Below are 18,018 nucleotides of genomic sequence, written 5' to 3' on the forward strand. Positions count from 1 at the left end.
CTTCTTTAAATGTTTGAGGCTCATTTTCCAATAAGAAAGTCACAAAATCTGGTCCAAATGAAGTAGACGTTCTTTGACGTTTACTACGTCTTGGATCCTCCTGGTTAAGTGTACTTTCTTTTGTTTCTTCCCGAGGTCATTTAGATCCTTCACCAATCGACTCACATTCCTTTTTATACGGATATATATTTTCAAAGAACTCAACATTATCTGATTCTATAACTGTATTATTATGAATGTCGGGATTTTCTGATTTATGAACCAGAAATCGATATGCTTTACTATTAGTCGCATATCCTATGAAAACACAATCAACGGTTTTCGGTCCTATTTTTACCCTTTTAGGTTTAGGAACTTGCACTTTTGCCAAACACCCCCACACTTTAAAATAATTCAAGTTGAGCTTCCTTCCTTTCCATTTTTCATATGGAATGGATTGTGTTTTGCTATGGGGTACTCGATTTAGTATTCGGCTAGCCGTAAGAACGGCTTCCCCCCACAAGTTCATTGGCAAACCAGAACTTATCAATAATGCGTTCATCATTTCCTTTAATGAACGATTCTTTCTTTCTGCAATCCCATTGGATCGTGTAAGGGACCGTTGTTTGATGAATAATTCCATATTCTAAACATATTTATTCAAAAGGAGATTCATATTCACCACCCCTATCACTTCCTATCATTTTGATTTTCTTATTAAGTTGCGTTTCAACTTCATTTTTGTAAACATATCAATATCAAGTACTATCGTCAATAAAAGTTATGAAATACTTTTTTCCACCGCGAGATGGTATTGACTTCATGTCACAAATATCTGTGTGATTAAGTCTAAAGGATTTGAATTCCTTTCAACCGACTTATAAGGATGTTTAACATACTTAGATTCCACACATACTTGACATTTTGATTTGTCACATTCAAACTTGGGCAATACTTCCAAATTAATCATTTTCCGTAAGGTTTTATAATTGACATGACCCAAACGTATATGCCATAATTCATTTGACTCAAGTAAGTAAGACGAAGCTGAAACTTTATTATTATTTTCAACAACCATTACATTCAGCTTGAAAAGGCCCTCAGTGAGGTAACCTTTTCCTACAAACATTTCATTCTTACTTATTACAACCTTATCAGAAACAAAAATACATTTAAAACCATTCTTAACAAGAAGTCCAGTAGAGACTAAATTCTTCCTAATCTCGGGAACATGAAGGACGTTGTTCAAAGTCACCACTTTGACGGAAGTGATTTTGAGAAATATCTTCCCACATCCTTCAATCTTCGCCTTTGAAGCATTTCCCATATAAATCGTCTCATCGAGTCCAACAGGAGCATAAGAAGCAAAAGCTTCTCTAACAGCACAAACATGGCGAGTGGATCCAGAATCAATCCACCACTCTTTAGGATTGCCCACCAAGTTGCATTCGGAAAGCATGAAACATAAATCATCAACATCATCATGCTTTTCAACCATGTTTGCTTGACCCTTCTTCTTGTCTTTCTTCGGAGCACGACACTGCATAGATTTGTGTCCGGTTTTTCTACAGTTGTAGCAGTTTCCACTGAACCGCTTCTTGCTTGGGTTGTATTTCGGTCCAGAAGCCTTCTTCCTCCTTTTGTTCTCTTCAACAATATTTGCTCCCATTATTGTTGAGTTTCCACGGCCTCTCTTTTCAGCAGCTTTGTTGTCCTCTTCGATTCTCAAAGAACAATGAGATCTTCAAGGGACATCTCCTTGCGTTTGTGTTTCAAGTAGTTTTTGAAGTCCTTCCACAAAGGAGGCAACTTCTCAGTCATTGCTGCTACTTGAAATGCTTCATTGATGACAAGACCTTCAATGAAATTTCTGTTAGTAACAATACTAAGATTATTACTTTCAACATCAATATTAATTTGAGTTATACCTTCAGCAAGGAGATCGTGAATAATCACTTGTAATTCCTGGACTTGGGTAATAACAGACTTGCTATCTACCATTTTGTAGTCCAAAAACTTTGCAGCAACAAACTTTTTCAACCCGTCATCTTCGGTTTTGTATTTCTTTTCAAGCGCAGTCCACAGTTCCTTTGACGTTTCCACGCCGCTGTAGACGTTATACAAAGCATCCTCCAGCACGCTTAGAATATAATTCTTGCACAAAAAATCTGAATGCTTCCACGCCTCAATCACGAGAAAGCGTTCAGTTTCTGGAGTTTCATCGGACAGCATAGGAACATCTTCCTTGATGAACTTCTGGAGACTTAGAGTAGTCAAATAGAAGAACATCTTTTGCTGCCAGCGCTTGAAATCAATCTCGGAAAATTTTCCGGGTTTTTCCGCCGGTGCCAATGCTGCCGGTGTCGTTCGGCTTGTTGAGGCATTGGCAGTCACCATTGGAACAACTTAATTCTCATTCTCATTAGTCATTTCTGTAAAAGAATGACATAAACGTTAAAATCACGTAGATTTTAATAGAGTACAAAACCACAAAGGTTTTACTATTCCAGAAACAGTAAGTACAAATACAGTAAATATATTAAATTCCTTAAGCTTGTTAGTTGACTGTATTTGTAAAATAATTTTGGAAATATAAATGAATATAAACAGAAATGAACATAAACAGAAATGTTAGAAAACCAATTCGAGCCCACTGAATTCACAGTGTTTCCTTAAGGAATTTAATCCCCTCCTAGTACCCAAGGTTATGGATTATTTCCTCCCAGGATAGAACGAATTACACACTGGTGTAGTGGTACTTCAAACCCTAGTGTTTCAGCAAACACAAAATTCGGTAGCAAATCACACTTACTTTTTGCTTTGTTTGATGCTAAAAGTATGCAGAAGAAGGAGAAGAAACTCAAAAAATCGTAGTGAAATTCTGAGCAGAATAGTGTTGTATTTATAGCCAAAGTTGGGCTGAAATCTGAAGAGGTGCAACTCTTCAGAGTGGCTGTTTATGCAAAACGCCCACAGCATAAATGCCATTACGTAAATGGCCATTTACTCAGCAATAAAGAGGGAAAATAAAGAGAGAAAATTGAAGAGGGTAGTTACTTTTCTGTTACCAAAATAGAAAAACGGATTGGGATCATTTGACCAAATCCGAATCCGAATCCGAATCCGAGCCGAGCCGAGCGAGCGACGACGACGACGGCGCGAGGCTTGCCTTCTTCTCAACTCTTTAACTGCTAGAAGAAGAGCAATTGCTTATATACCCATAAAAAATATCTTCCTTTTCCAATATGGGACAATGCCCATTTGCCAAGGGGGAAAACTTAAAATTTCACTCAAAAAAATTTCATTTCCCTCCATTTTCCATTCACCCTCTTTTAAGTATTTAATATATTAATTAAATACATTCAATACCCAATAACATGAACTTGCAATTTAGTAATATAGCATAATTAAATAGGATTCTTTTAAGCATTACCAATCTAGTATTCGCATCCGACTATTGTATTTTTTAATCAACATTAGTAAGATTTATTGCTATTCATCTCTTCCTGTATGGGAACTGACCTCAAATGTTTTAAGAATCACCTCAGCAACTCTTTTCCCATTTGTTTCATCAATCATAGCAACAAAAGTAGTACATTCAAAATAAGAAGTATTTACTTATGAAATCGTTGAATCATCAGCTCAACAGGTCATATAGCGACCAACTACAGATGTTTCTAGACTACTCATAAGAGGAAAAGAAATAGAACCATAAATGATAGAAATTCTGCATTGAGTTTAAAAGAATATTTGTATAAGTTTACAAAGAATCTAAACCTGATTTTGTACATGTGTAGTTCTAGGAAGTTCTCTTTCCAGCTGCACAAGCAGAAAGTAGTTTCAACGTGAATACAAAGAGTATTCTTTCAAAATCTAACTGTGGAAAGCGGAATACCAGAAATTTATAACTGAATTCAAAAGTATATATGTAATAATCTACAAAGAATGTAGATTTAATTTTTTAATATATTGTAGTTGTAGAAGTCCTCTTTCCAACGGCACAAGTGGATCATAATTTTGACATGCCATTGAGAGATATAATTGTTTTAGTTTGAGCGTGCAAAGCTGTAAAAATCAGAATTGCAGAAATTCATCACTGAGTTGAAAAGAATATATGTATAAATCGACAAAGAATTTGGACCTGATTTTTATAGATATTGTAGTTTCAGAAGTCTTCTTTCTAGCGGCATAAGCAGAGCGTGATTTTGACGTGTCTGCACAGAGATATGAGTTTTTTAGTGAGGGCAGACAAAGCTGTAAAAAAGAGAAAACCTGAAATGAAGTTAATTCAAACGCACATCTATATAAATCTATAAAGAAGCATGTATCTGATCACCCTTGAAATAAATAACATTAAATACGTACATACATATAGTTAGTGAAAAATATAAGAAGAACATAGCTAATCCAGATTTGCAACTTAAAAAACAGAGAAGCAAAACAAATTAGTAAGACTAAAAAACTGAATTTAAATACATGTTCATCTTATAGAACTAATTCAATCGAGAAACAACAACCACCCAGTATAATCTCACAAGTGGGGGTATGGGGAGGGTAGTATGTACGCAGCCTTACCCCTACCCTGGAAGGGCAAAGACACTGTTTCCGATAGACCCTCGGCTAACCAAAAAAAGAGAAATTAATACAGCTCGTTACATGTACATGACAATTTAAAGTGTTATTTTTAGTGTGTGTTTTTCCTTAATATATAGCATCTAACTGACAAGTTTCTTTGCAGGCATTCTTACTATTCTAATTGACACATCATCTACCAAAATCCCAAAGTTAAATAACCTGCATTGACAGTCCCTTCTAAACTCCTCAACACTGGAATGTGCACAAATGACTCCCAAATTGCGACACAATATCCACTAATGCTCCGTAACCAGCAACTGCTGTGACCCCTGAAGGATGTAAAGAAATGGAAAAGAGTGACTGAGGAGCACATGGTATCTGTGAAATAATATCTCCGTTCAGGTCAAAGCAACTAAGCAGGGGCTCCGATCCAACCGCTAAAACTTGATTATCATCAAATATTGCGTCCTGGATAGTAGCAGTGGTCGTGATCATGGGCGAAGCCACCTTTAGCAAAGGGTGGTCAATTGACTACCCTTCGCTGAAAAATTACGAAAAATTACACTGTGTATATAAGTAAAATATTGATATTAGATATATAAAACCTATATTGAACACTCTTTGTCGGAATTTTTTTTTACTTCTTTAAAGTTTAAACACCCTTGAAAAGATTTTTGGCTTCGCCGGCAAAGGCCTTGTATATTAGTCCAAAAAGGGGACTCTCATGGGTCCGATGGCTCTTTGACTGGTCGTGATACGTGAAACGCATTCACAAGCTGGAAGATTCCAAACAGATAAAGACCGGCCACTTCCACAAGCCAACCAACTGTCACTTGCATCAAGAGTAATGCAACTGACATATGGAAAAAACTCCCTCGACTTCTTGTCCTTCTGTGGATCTATTATTTGGATACATTTACCAGTTTTGCAATCCCATATGCGTGTTGTCCCATCCTCTGAACCAGTTATAACCTGATTGTGAGAATTTCTCGCAACAATGCAATGCAAGTAGTCTGAATGTCCTTTCAAAACCATCTTTATTTCATTCTTCTCCACATCCCAGCAGTATACACAAGAATCACCAGTAGCATCAAAAATGGATCCAGTCTGAGCATTAACAACCATGCAATTATTCTCTGGAATTGGAGAAAGCGCACCCCCATGCAATTCAATCGAGAAAGTATTGCTAAAAAATGTATGAAGAACAGAACAACATATACAAATTCGCAAATTAACTAACATAGAAGCAAAACAAATTAGTAAGACAAAAAAAGTGATTTGTAATACCTTTTAATCTTGTAGAACCAAATTAAAATAGTAGTAATAAAAATTTTATGAAGAACAGAACAACAAATCCAAATTTGCAACTTAAAAGACAGAGAAGCAAAACGAATTACTAAGAAAAAAAAAGTGATTTTGAACATATTTTTAACTGTCACGCCCTGAACCTGGGCCTGGACGTAACACGGCACTCGGTGTCTGACTACATGTGACCGAGCGAACCAACCGGCTGGCTGAATCAACATGTGATATCATAATATACGGAATGCGGATAATAAACTAACACACGCTGGTATACTGAAAGTCTGAATGATAAAAATCAAAGTGTGGAAACACTAATACAAGTCTGAAACATATCTGTAGCCAATATTGCTTAACATGAAAAGCCTGAGACTCTGTCTAACTGTTACTCTAGTCTATGAAGCCTCTAATGAAGTAAGAAAACACTGACTGCCTGTAAATACTGAAAGACTGTAAAGTAATGATAATGCCCCGAAAGAACTGGGGATCACCAAACAGCTGGTACGAGAATCCTAGCGCTCTGAATCATCAACCTGTAAATCATTACCTGCATTACGAGATGCAGGCCCCGGGCAAAAGGGACGTCAGTACATTTGAATTGTACTAGTATGTAAAGCAACTGAAAGAAAGAATTATAAATACTGAAACTGAAACTAAGCTGATAACTTAAACGATAACTATTGAAACTGAAACTGAAACTGAAGTGACAACTGGTAACTGAACTGATAACTAAAAAGATAACTGATAACTGAACTAATAACTGAAAAGATAACTGATAACTGATAACTGAACTAATAACTGAAAAGATAACTGATAACTGATAACTGGACTGAATAAAGGAAGTAAGGATATGAATACTCCCTCTTCTGAATAGTGAACAACCTGTTTATTTGAATATTAAATTGCAGCCTCAGGCCCAATATATATATGTGCATAACTGCGGCCTCGGGCCCAGGTATACGTATACATAACTGCGACCTCAGGTCCAAAATGCATAAAGCATAAACTTCGGCCTCAGGCCCAAAGATGCATAAAGCATAAACTGCGGCCTCAGGCCCAAAGATGCATAAAGCATAAACTGCGGCCTCAGGCCCAAAGACAGGTGTTCAACATTCAGGAACTGAGAATCATACTGAAATACGTGATGCTGAAATACTGAATCATACTGAGTTACATGATACTTGAATGCTGAATCACACTGAGTTACATAATACTGAATAGGACTGGACTGAGACATATATTCTTGAACTGATTATGAACACTGAAACTTTAACTGTTTATGACATGCTGAGTAAGCTATACTGAGACTCAGGGACAGCAAACCCAATTCTATATTGAATACGAACTGAGCTCACAACATTCAGAATGAAAGTCATGAACGAGTTATGAAGCTAGAGAATAGAAGTTCTGCAACTATTCAAGGAATTAGGATTAACTATATTTCTGAGGCAATTGGTAACGTCGTAAAAGAAACGTAGTGTAGGGAGAATCATTAAGATTCCCAAACATAGAGAGTTAGCCTCACATACCTTAACTTCCTGCTCTTGAGCGTAATACAACATTCGCCAACCCTTTCAACTTAATCTATATCAATACAAGTCAATGGGATTCCATATTAGCAATAATACTCATATTTTAGTCACTTAAGCATTTTCTCAAACACTTGGTGACGTAAAGCTTCACAGTCCTTATTAATGGTGTCTCTACACCCAACAACCCATTCTCTTGTTCCTAGATAAATTCTAAAGTCTCAAATTGTTATAATCAACATCATCCTTTATCACCCATAAGGTAAACAACACCTTTAACCAATAATCAACAATCAACACCCCAAACCTATAACCGTTCATGCTTTTCTATCAAACCCATCAACTCATATCTCATGAACTAGAATTTATAATCATTAAACTAATACTAGAATCAATTAGAGGGTGAAGACATTACCTTTTTGAAGTTCAAACCCTTTGAATTCGAGTTCTACGCTTCCTTCTCTCAACAAGGATGTCCCAATCGAATATCTAATGATATGGAGGGTTTACCCATGTTAATAAGATGTTAGGAAATTGAAATTAACTTAGAATCACCATTAGAACTTACCTTGGGTGGTGGAAGGACCCTTAAGGAGTTAGGTTTTTGAGAGTTCCCCTTTCTAGAGCAAGTTTTTATATTTTGGGGATGTGGGCAGAGGCGTACCTACAGCAGTCCTTGAGGGATCACGTGAACCCGTTAACTTCGGCAAAAACTCTATATATACATAGTTGTATATACGTTGGGGACCCCTTAAATATTTTTCTTGGCCCCCATATTAACAAAATTACGCTTGGAGCAGTGGTACGCTTCCAAGCATAAGCCTTGCTCCTTGTCACACGAGCGGGTTCGAAACCTGCCTGCTTCAATTTTTTTAATGGTGCCCCCGTTATTCTTAAATCCTGGGTCCGTCTCTGGCTGTGGGGGACGAAATATATCTTTAAAACGACCCCCATGAGCGCTCTCGCGCACCTGGACACCTGCCCGCGCTACTGACCGTGCTAAACGGCAGTAACACTGCCTCAAAATTAGCGCGGTCGCGCTATGGGCGCGCTACCGGGCGCACATATCGCATACTGTTCTGTAAAACGTGCATAACATTTTGCACATAGATCCGTTCGGGCTCCATAATATATCGTTGGAAAGCTATTTCAACGTCCTACAACTTTCATCTTTTTTTCACAAATTCCTTACACATTTTCACAAAAACCTGCTGGAAGACAGACCTTCTGCAAACTTAGCTGATTTTGTCAAATCTTATGCACCTCACTTTCCATCTTGATTTTGAATCAACTATTTTACCCATAATCATCCCGATAGAACTTCATATATCCAAAATATAACCTTACTACTCCTTTAACTCATTCATACCTGAGCCAAATTTACGGGGTGTTACATTAACTGTTCGTAGAACCAATTCAATCAAAAAAAGTAGGGTTAAAAAATGTACGAAGAATAGAGCACAGAGAAGCAAAATAAATTAGTAAGACAAAAAATTGATTTTTAATACCTTTTCAGCTTGTAGAACCAATTCAATCGAGAAAGTTGTGTCTGAATTGTAACGATCTGGGACTTTCCACATGAACAACCCTTACTTTCAACTTCTATTGCATTTTCGAAATTGTTATATCCTTGATGAAATCACTGTGAGTAGCCATAATTGTCAAAATCCCTATGTTTTGTTGAATTTTTTTTATATACGTAGAGTATCAGTGGAAGAAATAGAAGTGGGCATAGTTAGTTTTGAGCAGTTTCGGATGGTTACCGATCGTGATTAGGTTTGGTTAGGGTAGGTTTAGATAAAATCTAAAATTTAGAGTGTGATATAAATTTGAAAACTTTAATTAACAATGAACTAAAAAACGTGTGTATTCACGTTCACACGTAGATGCAGTTACTTGTTTTAAAAAAAAAAATTGAAATATTTAGTTAACAAAAGTAAAATATTGAATTTTGTAGGATATTTTTTCCCCAAACAGAGGTATAGTAGGATGCTTCTTACGTTTTGCTTCTTTAAAGAGAAAAAATAACTGACATTTTTAATTAACAAAAGTAATTTGTGAGAGATTTTTTCCCAAATAATATTTTAGTTCCTATTTTTTTGGAGCTGTGTCCTAAAGTGCCAGATGTCTTATTTTTATACTGCCACTTGTCAAAAAAAGGGGGCTTCTGCCTCTCCTTTTATTAATAGATAGATAGATGTGAGTTATTAAAAATTTATGACATAAGACTTAATTTTCTAGCTTGCTGAATCTCAAAGTGAGAACTCAAGCACTCTTAATACGATGATGATTGGTTAAAGTATTGATATTACATACTTGAGATCATACTTAGAAAAGATTGTGATAGCACACTTTGCATTTCTTTTTCGAGTTGAATCTGTTGAGATTACAAAAGCACTTCATCTTTATGCATTTGAATGTCTCATCTTTTCTACAACCTCGACAATTTCACTGAGGCAGATAATATTTTCTTGCTTCTTTGTTTACAGGCCTTTTATTGTCAATACATGCTCGGAAGAAGGCCAAGAAGACTAAACACCACAATTTCATGCAGCACTGTTACCTAATATGTAAATAGCTATGTCAACAATGTTAGCTAATTTATAGCTATGCCGTAAATGATGTAAACACTACAGATATTGTCCGGGTTATTTACTGCCCATGAATGTAAACAATGATATTTTGATCCAAATATGTAAATAATAGCCCGCAGCTAGCACATAGAGTTGCCTGCACCAAATATGTACATAATAGCCAGCAGTTAGCACGTAGAGTTGCCTACCTGATGTGCAACTTTTATTATATCCAATTCCATCAACATGCTGACAAAAGGCTCACGAGAATTATATAGAATGATGCAATCTGACAAAAAGAGGCTCTCCTAGCGCGAGGACAAGCAAACAAAGCTTCATCAAGTAGCCATGAACTTGCTGCCTGTGCAATAATTAACAGCTCACCTGTATAGGGTTTTACTTAAGAGATTCTAATTCTTTGTTATGAATTTCTACTAGATTACTAACCTATTTTTTAGTGAAGTTCCATATGGTTCAAATGATAAGCTTAATTAGGTTGGCTTTCTTGTTGATTCTGTTTCTCAAGCCAGGAACATTTTCATGTAAAGAGTTGTCATAACTTTTCAACTCATCAACAGAGTACATAGTGGCATTAGGAATTAACCTATTTGACTCTACTCTCCAAATTGGGAAAATATGTCCAAAATCCTATGACAATAAATCTACAGAATCACTAAAATCCCTATGGATCTTAATTTAATAGAACCTAAGGTCAATAGTTCCCAAAATATCTAAAGGAGCAAGTATAACGAAAAATCAAAATAATGGAGAGCTCAATTAATTGAATTAGTCATAAAAATCAATACAACACATCAAAATATTCGGAAAAAAAATTTAAAAATCAATTTTTATCATTAGATGCGTTGTAAGATGATAAAATTCCAAATCATCACTTGCAACCACGTGATTCTACTCTGTTTGATTTAATTTGTATAGCAAGTTGGCCATGTGGCCTAGACTTTGCAAAGTATGCAGCTCCAAGTATTTTCTTACATATTGTAGTTGGACATGCAGATATGGTGAATCCATTTTAGATGCAGATGTGAGCTCCCTAAGAATTGTTAGGAAGAATGGAAAGATTGCATTAAACACAACTGCCAAGTATTTTCTTACATATTGTAAATGCACTAAAGGAGCAAGATCCAGATACAATATCCATAAAGATAAAAAACATCTGACTGCTCTTCATATGACTATTGGTCAAGATACTTCTTTGGTCGAGGAGGAAATATTGAATAGTGAACACTCAATATTCATTGAGCGCGACACGAAGGGCAACACAGTCTTGCATATAGCCACATGAAAATGTCATCCGCATGTATCTGTTTATTAAAAAGTTTCTTAAGCATATGGCATGATTCTTGCTATTCTGAATACATCAAAGATCTACACTTATTTCCGGATGACAAAGTTAAATCTCATATTTCTATAGCACTTATGTTCCACAACTGTGCATTATTTTCATTCATAAAGATTGAGTTCTTGATAGGAATATAAAGATTTTTTTTTTCTTTTGTGTTTATTAGCAGTGTTTTTTTGAAATAAAGGAAAATTCAAGTTTGGCTCCCTAATTTCAATTTTATGGCTTCTTTATTATGATCTCTTTTTGTTGTTATTCCAGAATAAGTACTTTTTATTATTACTCTTTTGAAACACGCAATAGGCAAATGTTTAAGGAGAGAGAAAAGATAAGAAATACTACTTAATTATGTTTAAAAGAATAAACAGTAGCTCACTGTAGAGTTATTGCTTAATATTCACATGATTCTCATGCTTTACTGGAACATTCTGTGTGGATAACAACTTCAAAAATTGAGTTCTCCTCCATTTGAATTTGATTAACCTTTGACTATTTGGTTTTTAAATACTCGTTGCTCTTTCATTTCAAGGCAGTTGACCCACTTAACTTCAACTCTTTTTTATAGTAATATAATATAATATTTTAAGTTTATATTATGTGTACTTATACTGTAAGTCTTGTTACTGATATTTCAAATATTTAGTAGTTGAACAAAGCTACAGAACTAAAAAGGATAAAAAGAAAGGTGAAATAGTATAGTATACTCCACTAGAACAAATCAGTTATATAGCATTTTTATATCTCATACATATAACAGACGAAAGCACATGTAATTTTCCGTGTTCGTCTCAACAAATATAAGCGTTGACATTGCCATCTATAAAAAGGACCAGGAATTAGTTGAAGTTTCAAAAATAATTAACTTCTCCAAACGATTTCTTCTTTTAATTATTTCCCAGAATTTGTTCTCTTTTCTCCTAATCATTCTACAACACTACCAACCAAATAAAAAAAAAATATTCCCCCAATTTCATCCATCAAAACCCTAACTTGAAAATTTTCGATTCTTGTGTGGGTTAATTGATATTAAAGAGCAAGAGATTTAGTTCAAGAGATTTGAGAGAGGAAGTAGAAAAATTCAGCACAAATTACAGGTACAAACACAACTCACAGGCCAACAAATGCCAAAACCAAAGAGAATGGATTAAAAGCTAGAAACTAAGGAGTAAAGCTGATACGGAGCAATAATTGAGCAAAATAACTATGAATCAAACTCAAATATGAACTTCAAGAAGAAATTTTTACCTGATTTCGAATTGGTCTTGTGATGGATCGTTTCTTTGCTGATTTTTCTTGTGTCTGCTTTGCTAAGGGATATATTGAAAGAGAAGAAAAGCACACATGTGGGAGTAGCCAAAAATGCACACGTATAGAGCTGATGAGAAATGACTGGAGTGCCCTCAAGCTTCTTTAAAAAGAATGAGGATGTTGAGGTGGATGTCCGGGCACACTAGGATGGATAAGATTAGGAATGATGACATTCGGGAGATGGTACGCGTAGCTCCCATTGATGACAAGATGCGAGAAGCGAGACTCNAATGTTGACCAAAGTCAACTTTATTCATATTAATATCAAAATTCATCAATTTTTACACAGAATTTATATTTAAGCTTTCCGGCTATGCGCCCGGACTGTGCACGCAAATCGAGACAAGCCTAATTTCAAGGCCTCGGAAACACAGAATGAGTGAGAAAACAGGTATGACCCTTTGGTGTCACATTCTCCACCTCTAAAACAACCGTTCGTCCTCGAACGGACAAAAGAAAGAAGTACCTGAGTCGGGAAATAGATGAGGATAACGGCTCCGCATATCGGACTCGGACTCCCAGGTCGATGCCTCAGGGGGCTGACCTCTCCACTGAACTCGTACTGAAGGAAAACTCTTCAATCTCAACTGTCGAACCTGCCGGTCTAGAATAGCCACTGGCTCCTCCTCATAAGACAAATCCTTGTCCAACTGGACAGTGCTGAAATCTAACACGTGGGCTGGATCGCCGTGATACCTCCGAAGCATGGACACATGAAACACTGGATGCACGGCTGACAAGCTAGGCGGCAAGGCAAGTCTATAAGCCACCTCTCCCACACGATCGAGAATCTCAAATGGACCAATGAACCTAGGGCTAAGCTTGCCCTTCTTCCCAAATCTCATCACGCCCTTCATAGGCGACACTCGGAGCAATACCCGCTCACCAACCATGAAAGCTACATCTCGAGCCTTACGATCTGCATAACTCTTTTGCCGCGACTGAGCCGAACGAAGCCTATCCTGAATGATCTTGACCTTATCCAAGGCCTCCTGAACTAAATCTGTACCCAATAACCGAGCCTCTCCCGGCTCAAACCATCCCACTGGGGACCGACATCGCCTACCATACAACGCCTCATAAGGAGCCATCTGAATGCTGGACTGGTAGCTTTTGTTATAGGCAAACTCCGCTAAAGGCAAGAACTGATCCCATGAACCTCCAAAGTCAATAACACAAGCTCGGAGCATGTACTCCAATATCTGAATAGTCCGCTCGGACTGTCCATCCGTCTGAGGATGGAATGCTGTGCTCAACTCAACCTGGGTGCCCAACTCTCGCTGAATTGCTCTCCAGAAGCGCGAGGTAAACTGCATACCCCGGTCCGAAATGGTAGATACCGGCACCCCATGAAGGCGAACAATCTCTCTGATGTAGATCTTAGCTAACCTCTCGGATGAATAAGTGGTTGCAACAGGAACAAAATGCGCTGACTTGGTCAGCCTATCAACAATAACCCAAATCACATCAAACTTCTTCCGGGTCAACGGGAGTCCAGTAACAAAATCCATAGTAACCCTCTCCCACTTCCACTCGGGAAGCTCAATCCTCTGAAACAGTCCACCAGGCCTCTGATGGTCGTACTTAACCTGCTGACAGTTCAAATATCGAGCCACATATGCAACAATATCCTTCTTCATCCTACGCCACCAATAATGCTGCCGCAAGTCTTGATACATCTTCGCGGCGCCCAGGTGAATAGAATACCGGGAACTATGGGCCTCTGCTAAGATCAACTCTCGAATCCTATCAACATTGGGCACACAAACTCGCCCCTACAGTCTCAAGACACCATCATCATCTAAGGTCACCTTCTTGGCACCCCCACGCTGCACCGTGTCTCTCAGGACACACAAATGGGGATCATCAAACTGCCGATCACGGATACGCTCCAATAATGAAGAACGAGCAACCGTGCAAGCTAACACTCGGCTAGGCTCAAAGATATCCAACCTCACAAATCGATTGGCCAAAGCCTGAACATCCAAAGCAAGCGGCCTCTGGCTGGCCGGAATATAAGCAAGACTATCCATGCTGGCGGACTTCCTACTCAATGCATCGGCCACCACATTGGCCCTCCCCGGGTGGTACAAAATAGTAACATCATAATCTTTCAATAACTCCAACCACCTCCTCTGCCTCAAATTCAACTCCTTCTGCTTGAACAAGTACTGAAGACTCTTGTGATCAGTGTACACCTCACACGTCACACCATATAGATAATGCCTCCAAATCTTCAAAGCATGAACAATGGCTGCCAACTCTAGATTATGAACCGGATAATTCTTCTCGTGGATCTTCAACTGCCTCGAAGCATAGGCAACGACTCTGCCATCCTACATCAATACTACACCAAGCCCAATACGGGAAGCATCACAATAGACTGTATAAGGCCCTGAACCTGTGGGCAAAACCAATACCGGTGCCGTAGTCAGAGCTGTCTTGAGCTTCTGAAAGCTCGCCTCACACTCATCTGACCATCTAAACTGGGCACCCTTCTGGGTCAATCTGGTCATCGGGGCTGCAATAGATGAAAACCCCTCCACGAACCGGCGATAGTAGCCTGCTAACCCCAAGAAACTCCGAATCTCTGTGGTTGATGCTAGTCGAGGCTAGTTCTTGACTGCCTCAATCTTCTTCGGGTCCACCTGAATACCCTCTGCTGATACAACGTGACCCAGAAATGCAACCGAACTCAACCAGAATTCACACTTCGAGAACTTAGCATATAACTAACTATCCTTCAGAGTCTGAAGAACCACTCTGAGGTGCTGCTCGTGCTTCTCCTGACTGCGGGAGTATGTCAGAATATCATCAATAAAGACTATCACGAACAAGTCCAAATAAGGCCTGAACACGCGGTTCATCAACTCCATAAATGCTGCTGGGGCATTGGTCAACCCAAATGACATGACCAGGAACTCATAATGCCCATACCGAGTGCGGAATGCTTAGGGACATCAGACGCCCTAATCCTCACCTGATGGTAGCCAGATCTCAAGTCTATCTTTGAAAACACCTTTGCACCCTGAAGCTGGTCGAACAAATCATCAATCCTCGGCAGTGGATACTTGTTCTTAATCGTCACTTTGTTCAATTGCCGGTAATCAATGCACATCCTCATCGAACCATCCTTTTTCTTCACAAATAACACCGGCGCACCCCAAGGAGAAACACTAGGTCTAATAAAACCCTTCTCTAGCAAATCCTACAACTGATCCTTTAACTCCTTCAACTCTGGCGGGGCCATGCGATACGGCAGGATAGAAATAGGCTGAGTGCCCGGAGCCAGATCAATACAAAAATCAATATCCCTGTCGGGCGGCATACCCGGCAGGTCTGAAGGGAAACCTCGGGGAACTCCCGAACGATAGGAACAGAAGCAATAGAAGGGACCTCTGCGCTGGAATCNATCTTCTGCGGCCAATGCACCTTGATGCCTAGCTTCTCCAGTGCGTACACTATCTCTGAAGGAGATACACAAAAGTTATGGGCAGTTAATAAAGGGGGCGTATCTCTTTCGTTTCGCGGTGGGGCGACGTGTCGCTGTAATGCGTCTGTATGCCTTGGTGGCGGATGGGAGGATCTGGTGTATGGCTGGTGTCGATCTCTGTTGGAGCGGGGGAGTTGTTCCCGTCGACCTTCGTTCCGTCGATCTCTCCTTGTTTCTGAGTGTATCGCTGTTAGCCGTTGGGTCGGCCCATTAAGATCATCCTCGTCCGCTCGTACCTCGGCGCAATAGGCGTTGTGGATTTCCTCCCATGTGGTAGGGGGATACTTCATGAGGCGGCTCAGCAGCTTCTTGGTTGCCCTCGAACCATCTCTGCTTAGCCCGTTCTGGAATGCGGCGACTGCCATACCTTCCGATACGTTTGGTAGACTCATCCTTACCCTGTTAAACCTTGCCAGGAAGTCCCTGAGTCCTTCTCCTGCGTTTTGCCTGATGGCGAAGATGTCGTTGACCCTAGCCTCCGCTTTCTTCGCGCCTGCATGGGCTGTGACGAATTTATCCGCCATTTCCTCGAACGTTGATATTGCCTTAGCCGGTAGCTGAGAGTACCATGTTAAGGCCCCTCCTGTCAACGTCTCGCCAAACTTCTTCAGCAGTACCGACGGTACCTATTCTTTCGATAGGTCGTTGCCCTTCACGGCGGTGACGTAGTGGATCAGATGATCCTCGGGATCTGTGGTTCCGTCATATACCCTTAAGTAGGGTGGCATCTTGAAGGTTTTTGGGGTGGAGTGAGGAGCAGCTTCTTCGGTGTATGGTTGTTCAACGAACCTTCCCACGTCGCGTTTTGGTAGCAACTTGGGAGCACGGGGGATCTTGTCGACCCTCTCTTGATGTTCCTCCATCTGACCACGGAGCGCCTTGTTTTCATTTTCCATTTCTTCCATCTTCTTTAGGATGGCTGTTAGCGTGCCATCATTGGTCTGTGTCTCGATGGGTCTGTTATTTACTAGTGTAGCTTCCGGTTCGCCCACGGCAGCAGTGGTACCTACCGTTGGTGTACATACCATGCTATTTTGCGGTGACCTCTCAACCAAGCCACTTAGAGTGCTTGTTAGCCATCTTTCCAGTAGCTCTTTGACTGCTGAGGGTGCTTCCGTAGCCGCAGATGTGGAAGCTCCTTTATATAATAGGAGACCTTCCTCGAAAGAATCAAAAAGTTACAGAGATAGGTAACGTCTCCCTAGTATAGACACTGAGTTCTAAACGACGTCGCTTTGGTCCTCACGGCCGAGTCGTACCCGCTACGTTGGTTGTTGACACTCATTGGGCGTACCCACTGGCGTAGAGATACTGAGGGTCAAATTTGACCCTATACACAAACATTTCCCTCTTGACTCTCAGTGTATTTATTCTCATCTTTTACCTCATTCCTACGTTTTGAAAAAGTTGATAATTTTCTCATATTCCACATAAGGGAGAGCTAAAAGTAAATGAGAAATATTAAAAAGGTGAGAAGTTGATTGAGAAAATTAAAGTTATAGAATTAATTTGAGTAAAAACCTGTCACGACCCGGATTTCCCACCCTCGGGAGTCGTGATGGCGCCTACTAATAAGAGCTAGGCAAGCTAATTATCAATTACCTCTTATAGCGAACGTCGATAATATTAGAAACAATGAAGCATTTAATAATAACGCGGAAGTCTCAAATATAATTAATTGAAAGAAATGCGGAAGTATAACATAATCCTCTACCCAAGACTGGTGTCACAATACTCACGAACGTCTAGAGAATACTAAATACAAGGTTTGAATGAAACATGAAACTGTCTGCTTCGGTACAAATGATAACAAACTGAATAAAGTAGAAAGGGACTCCGGGCCTGCAGACGTCAGCATGGCTACCTCGAATGTCCCTGGACTGAAGTCAGCTCCCAATC

General features: G+C 39.2%; 1 protein-coding gene across 1 annotated transcript; it reads right to left on the reverse strand.

Annotated features, from left to right (window-relative positions):
• Positions 1-4,800: 4,800 nt before the first annotated feature.
• LOC109218481 (THO complex subunit 6-like) lies at positions 4,801-5,796 on the reverse strand. Its single transcript, XM_019382848.1, has 2 exons — positions 5,320-5,796; positions 4,801-5,061 (listed from the first exon to the last, which is right to left on the reverse strand). The coding sequence occupies exons 1-2, from the start codon at positions 5,794-5,796 to the stop codon at positions 4,801-4,803; spliced, it is 738 nt and encodes a 245-aa protein (XP_019238393.1).
• Positions 5,797-18,018: the final 12,222 nt, after the last annotated feature.

The sequence above is a fragment of the Nicotiana attenuata genome, unplaced genomic scaffold (assembly GCF_001879085.1).
Source record: "Nicotiana attenuata strain UT unplaced genomic scaffold, NIATTr2, whole genome shotgun sequence".
Taxonomy (NCBI): domain Eukaryota; kingdom Viridiplantae; phylum Streptophyta; class Magnoliopsida; order Solanales; family Solanaceae; genus Nicotiana; species Nicotiana attenuata.

Coding starts and splice junctions, on each gene's coding strand:
- LOC109218481 (XM_019382848.1), bottom strand. CDS start 5,796: ATGTTAGTTAATTTGCGAATTTGTATATGTTGTTCTGTTCTTCATACA. Junction 5,062..5,319: donor ATCTTCCAGCTTGTGAATGC/GTTTCACGTATC, acceptor CCTTTGCTAAAG/GTGGCTTCGCCCATGATCAC.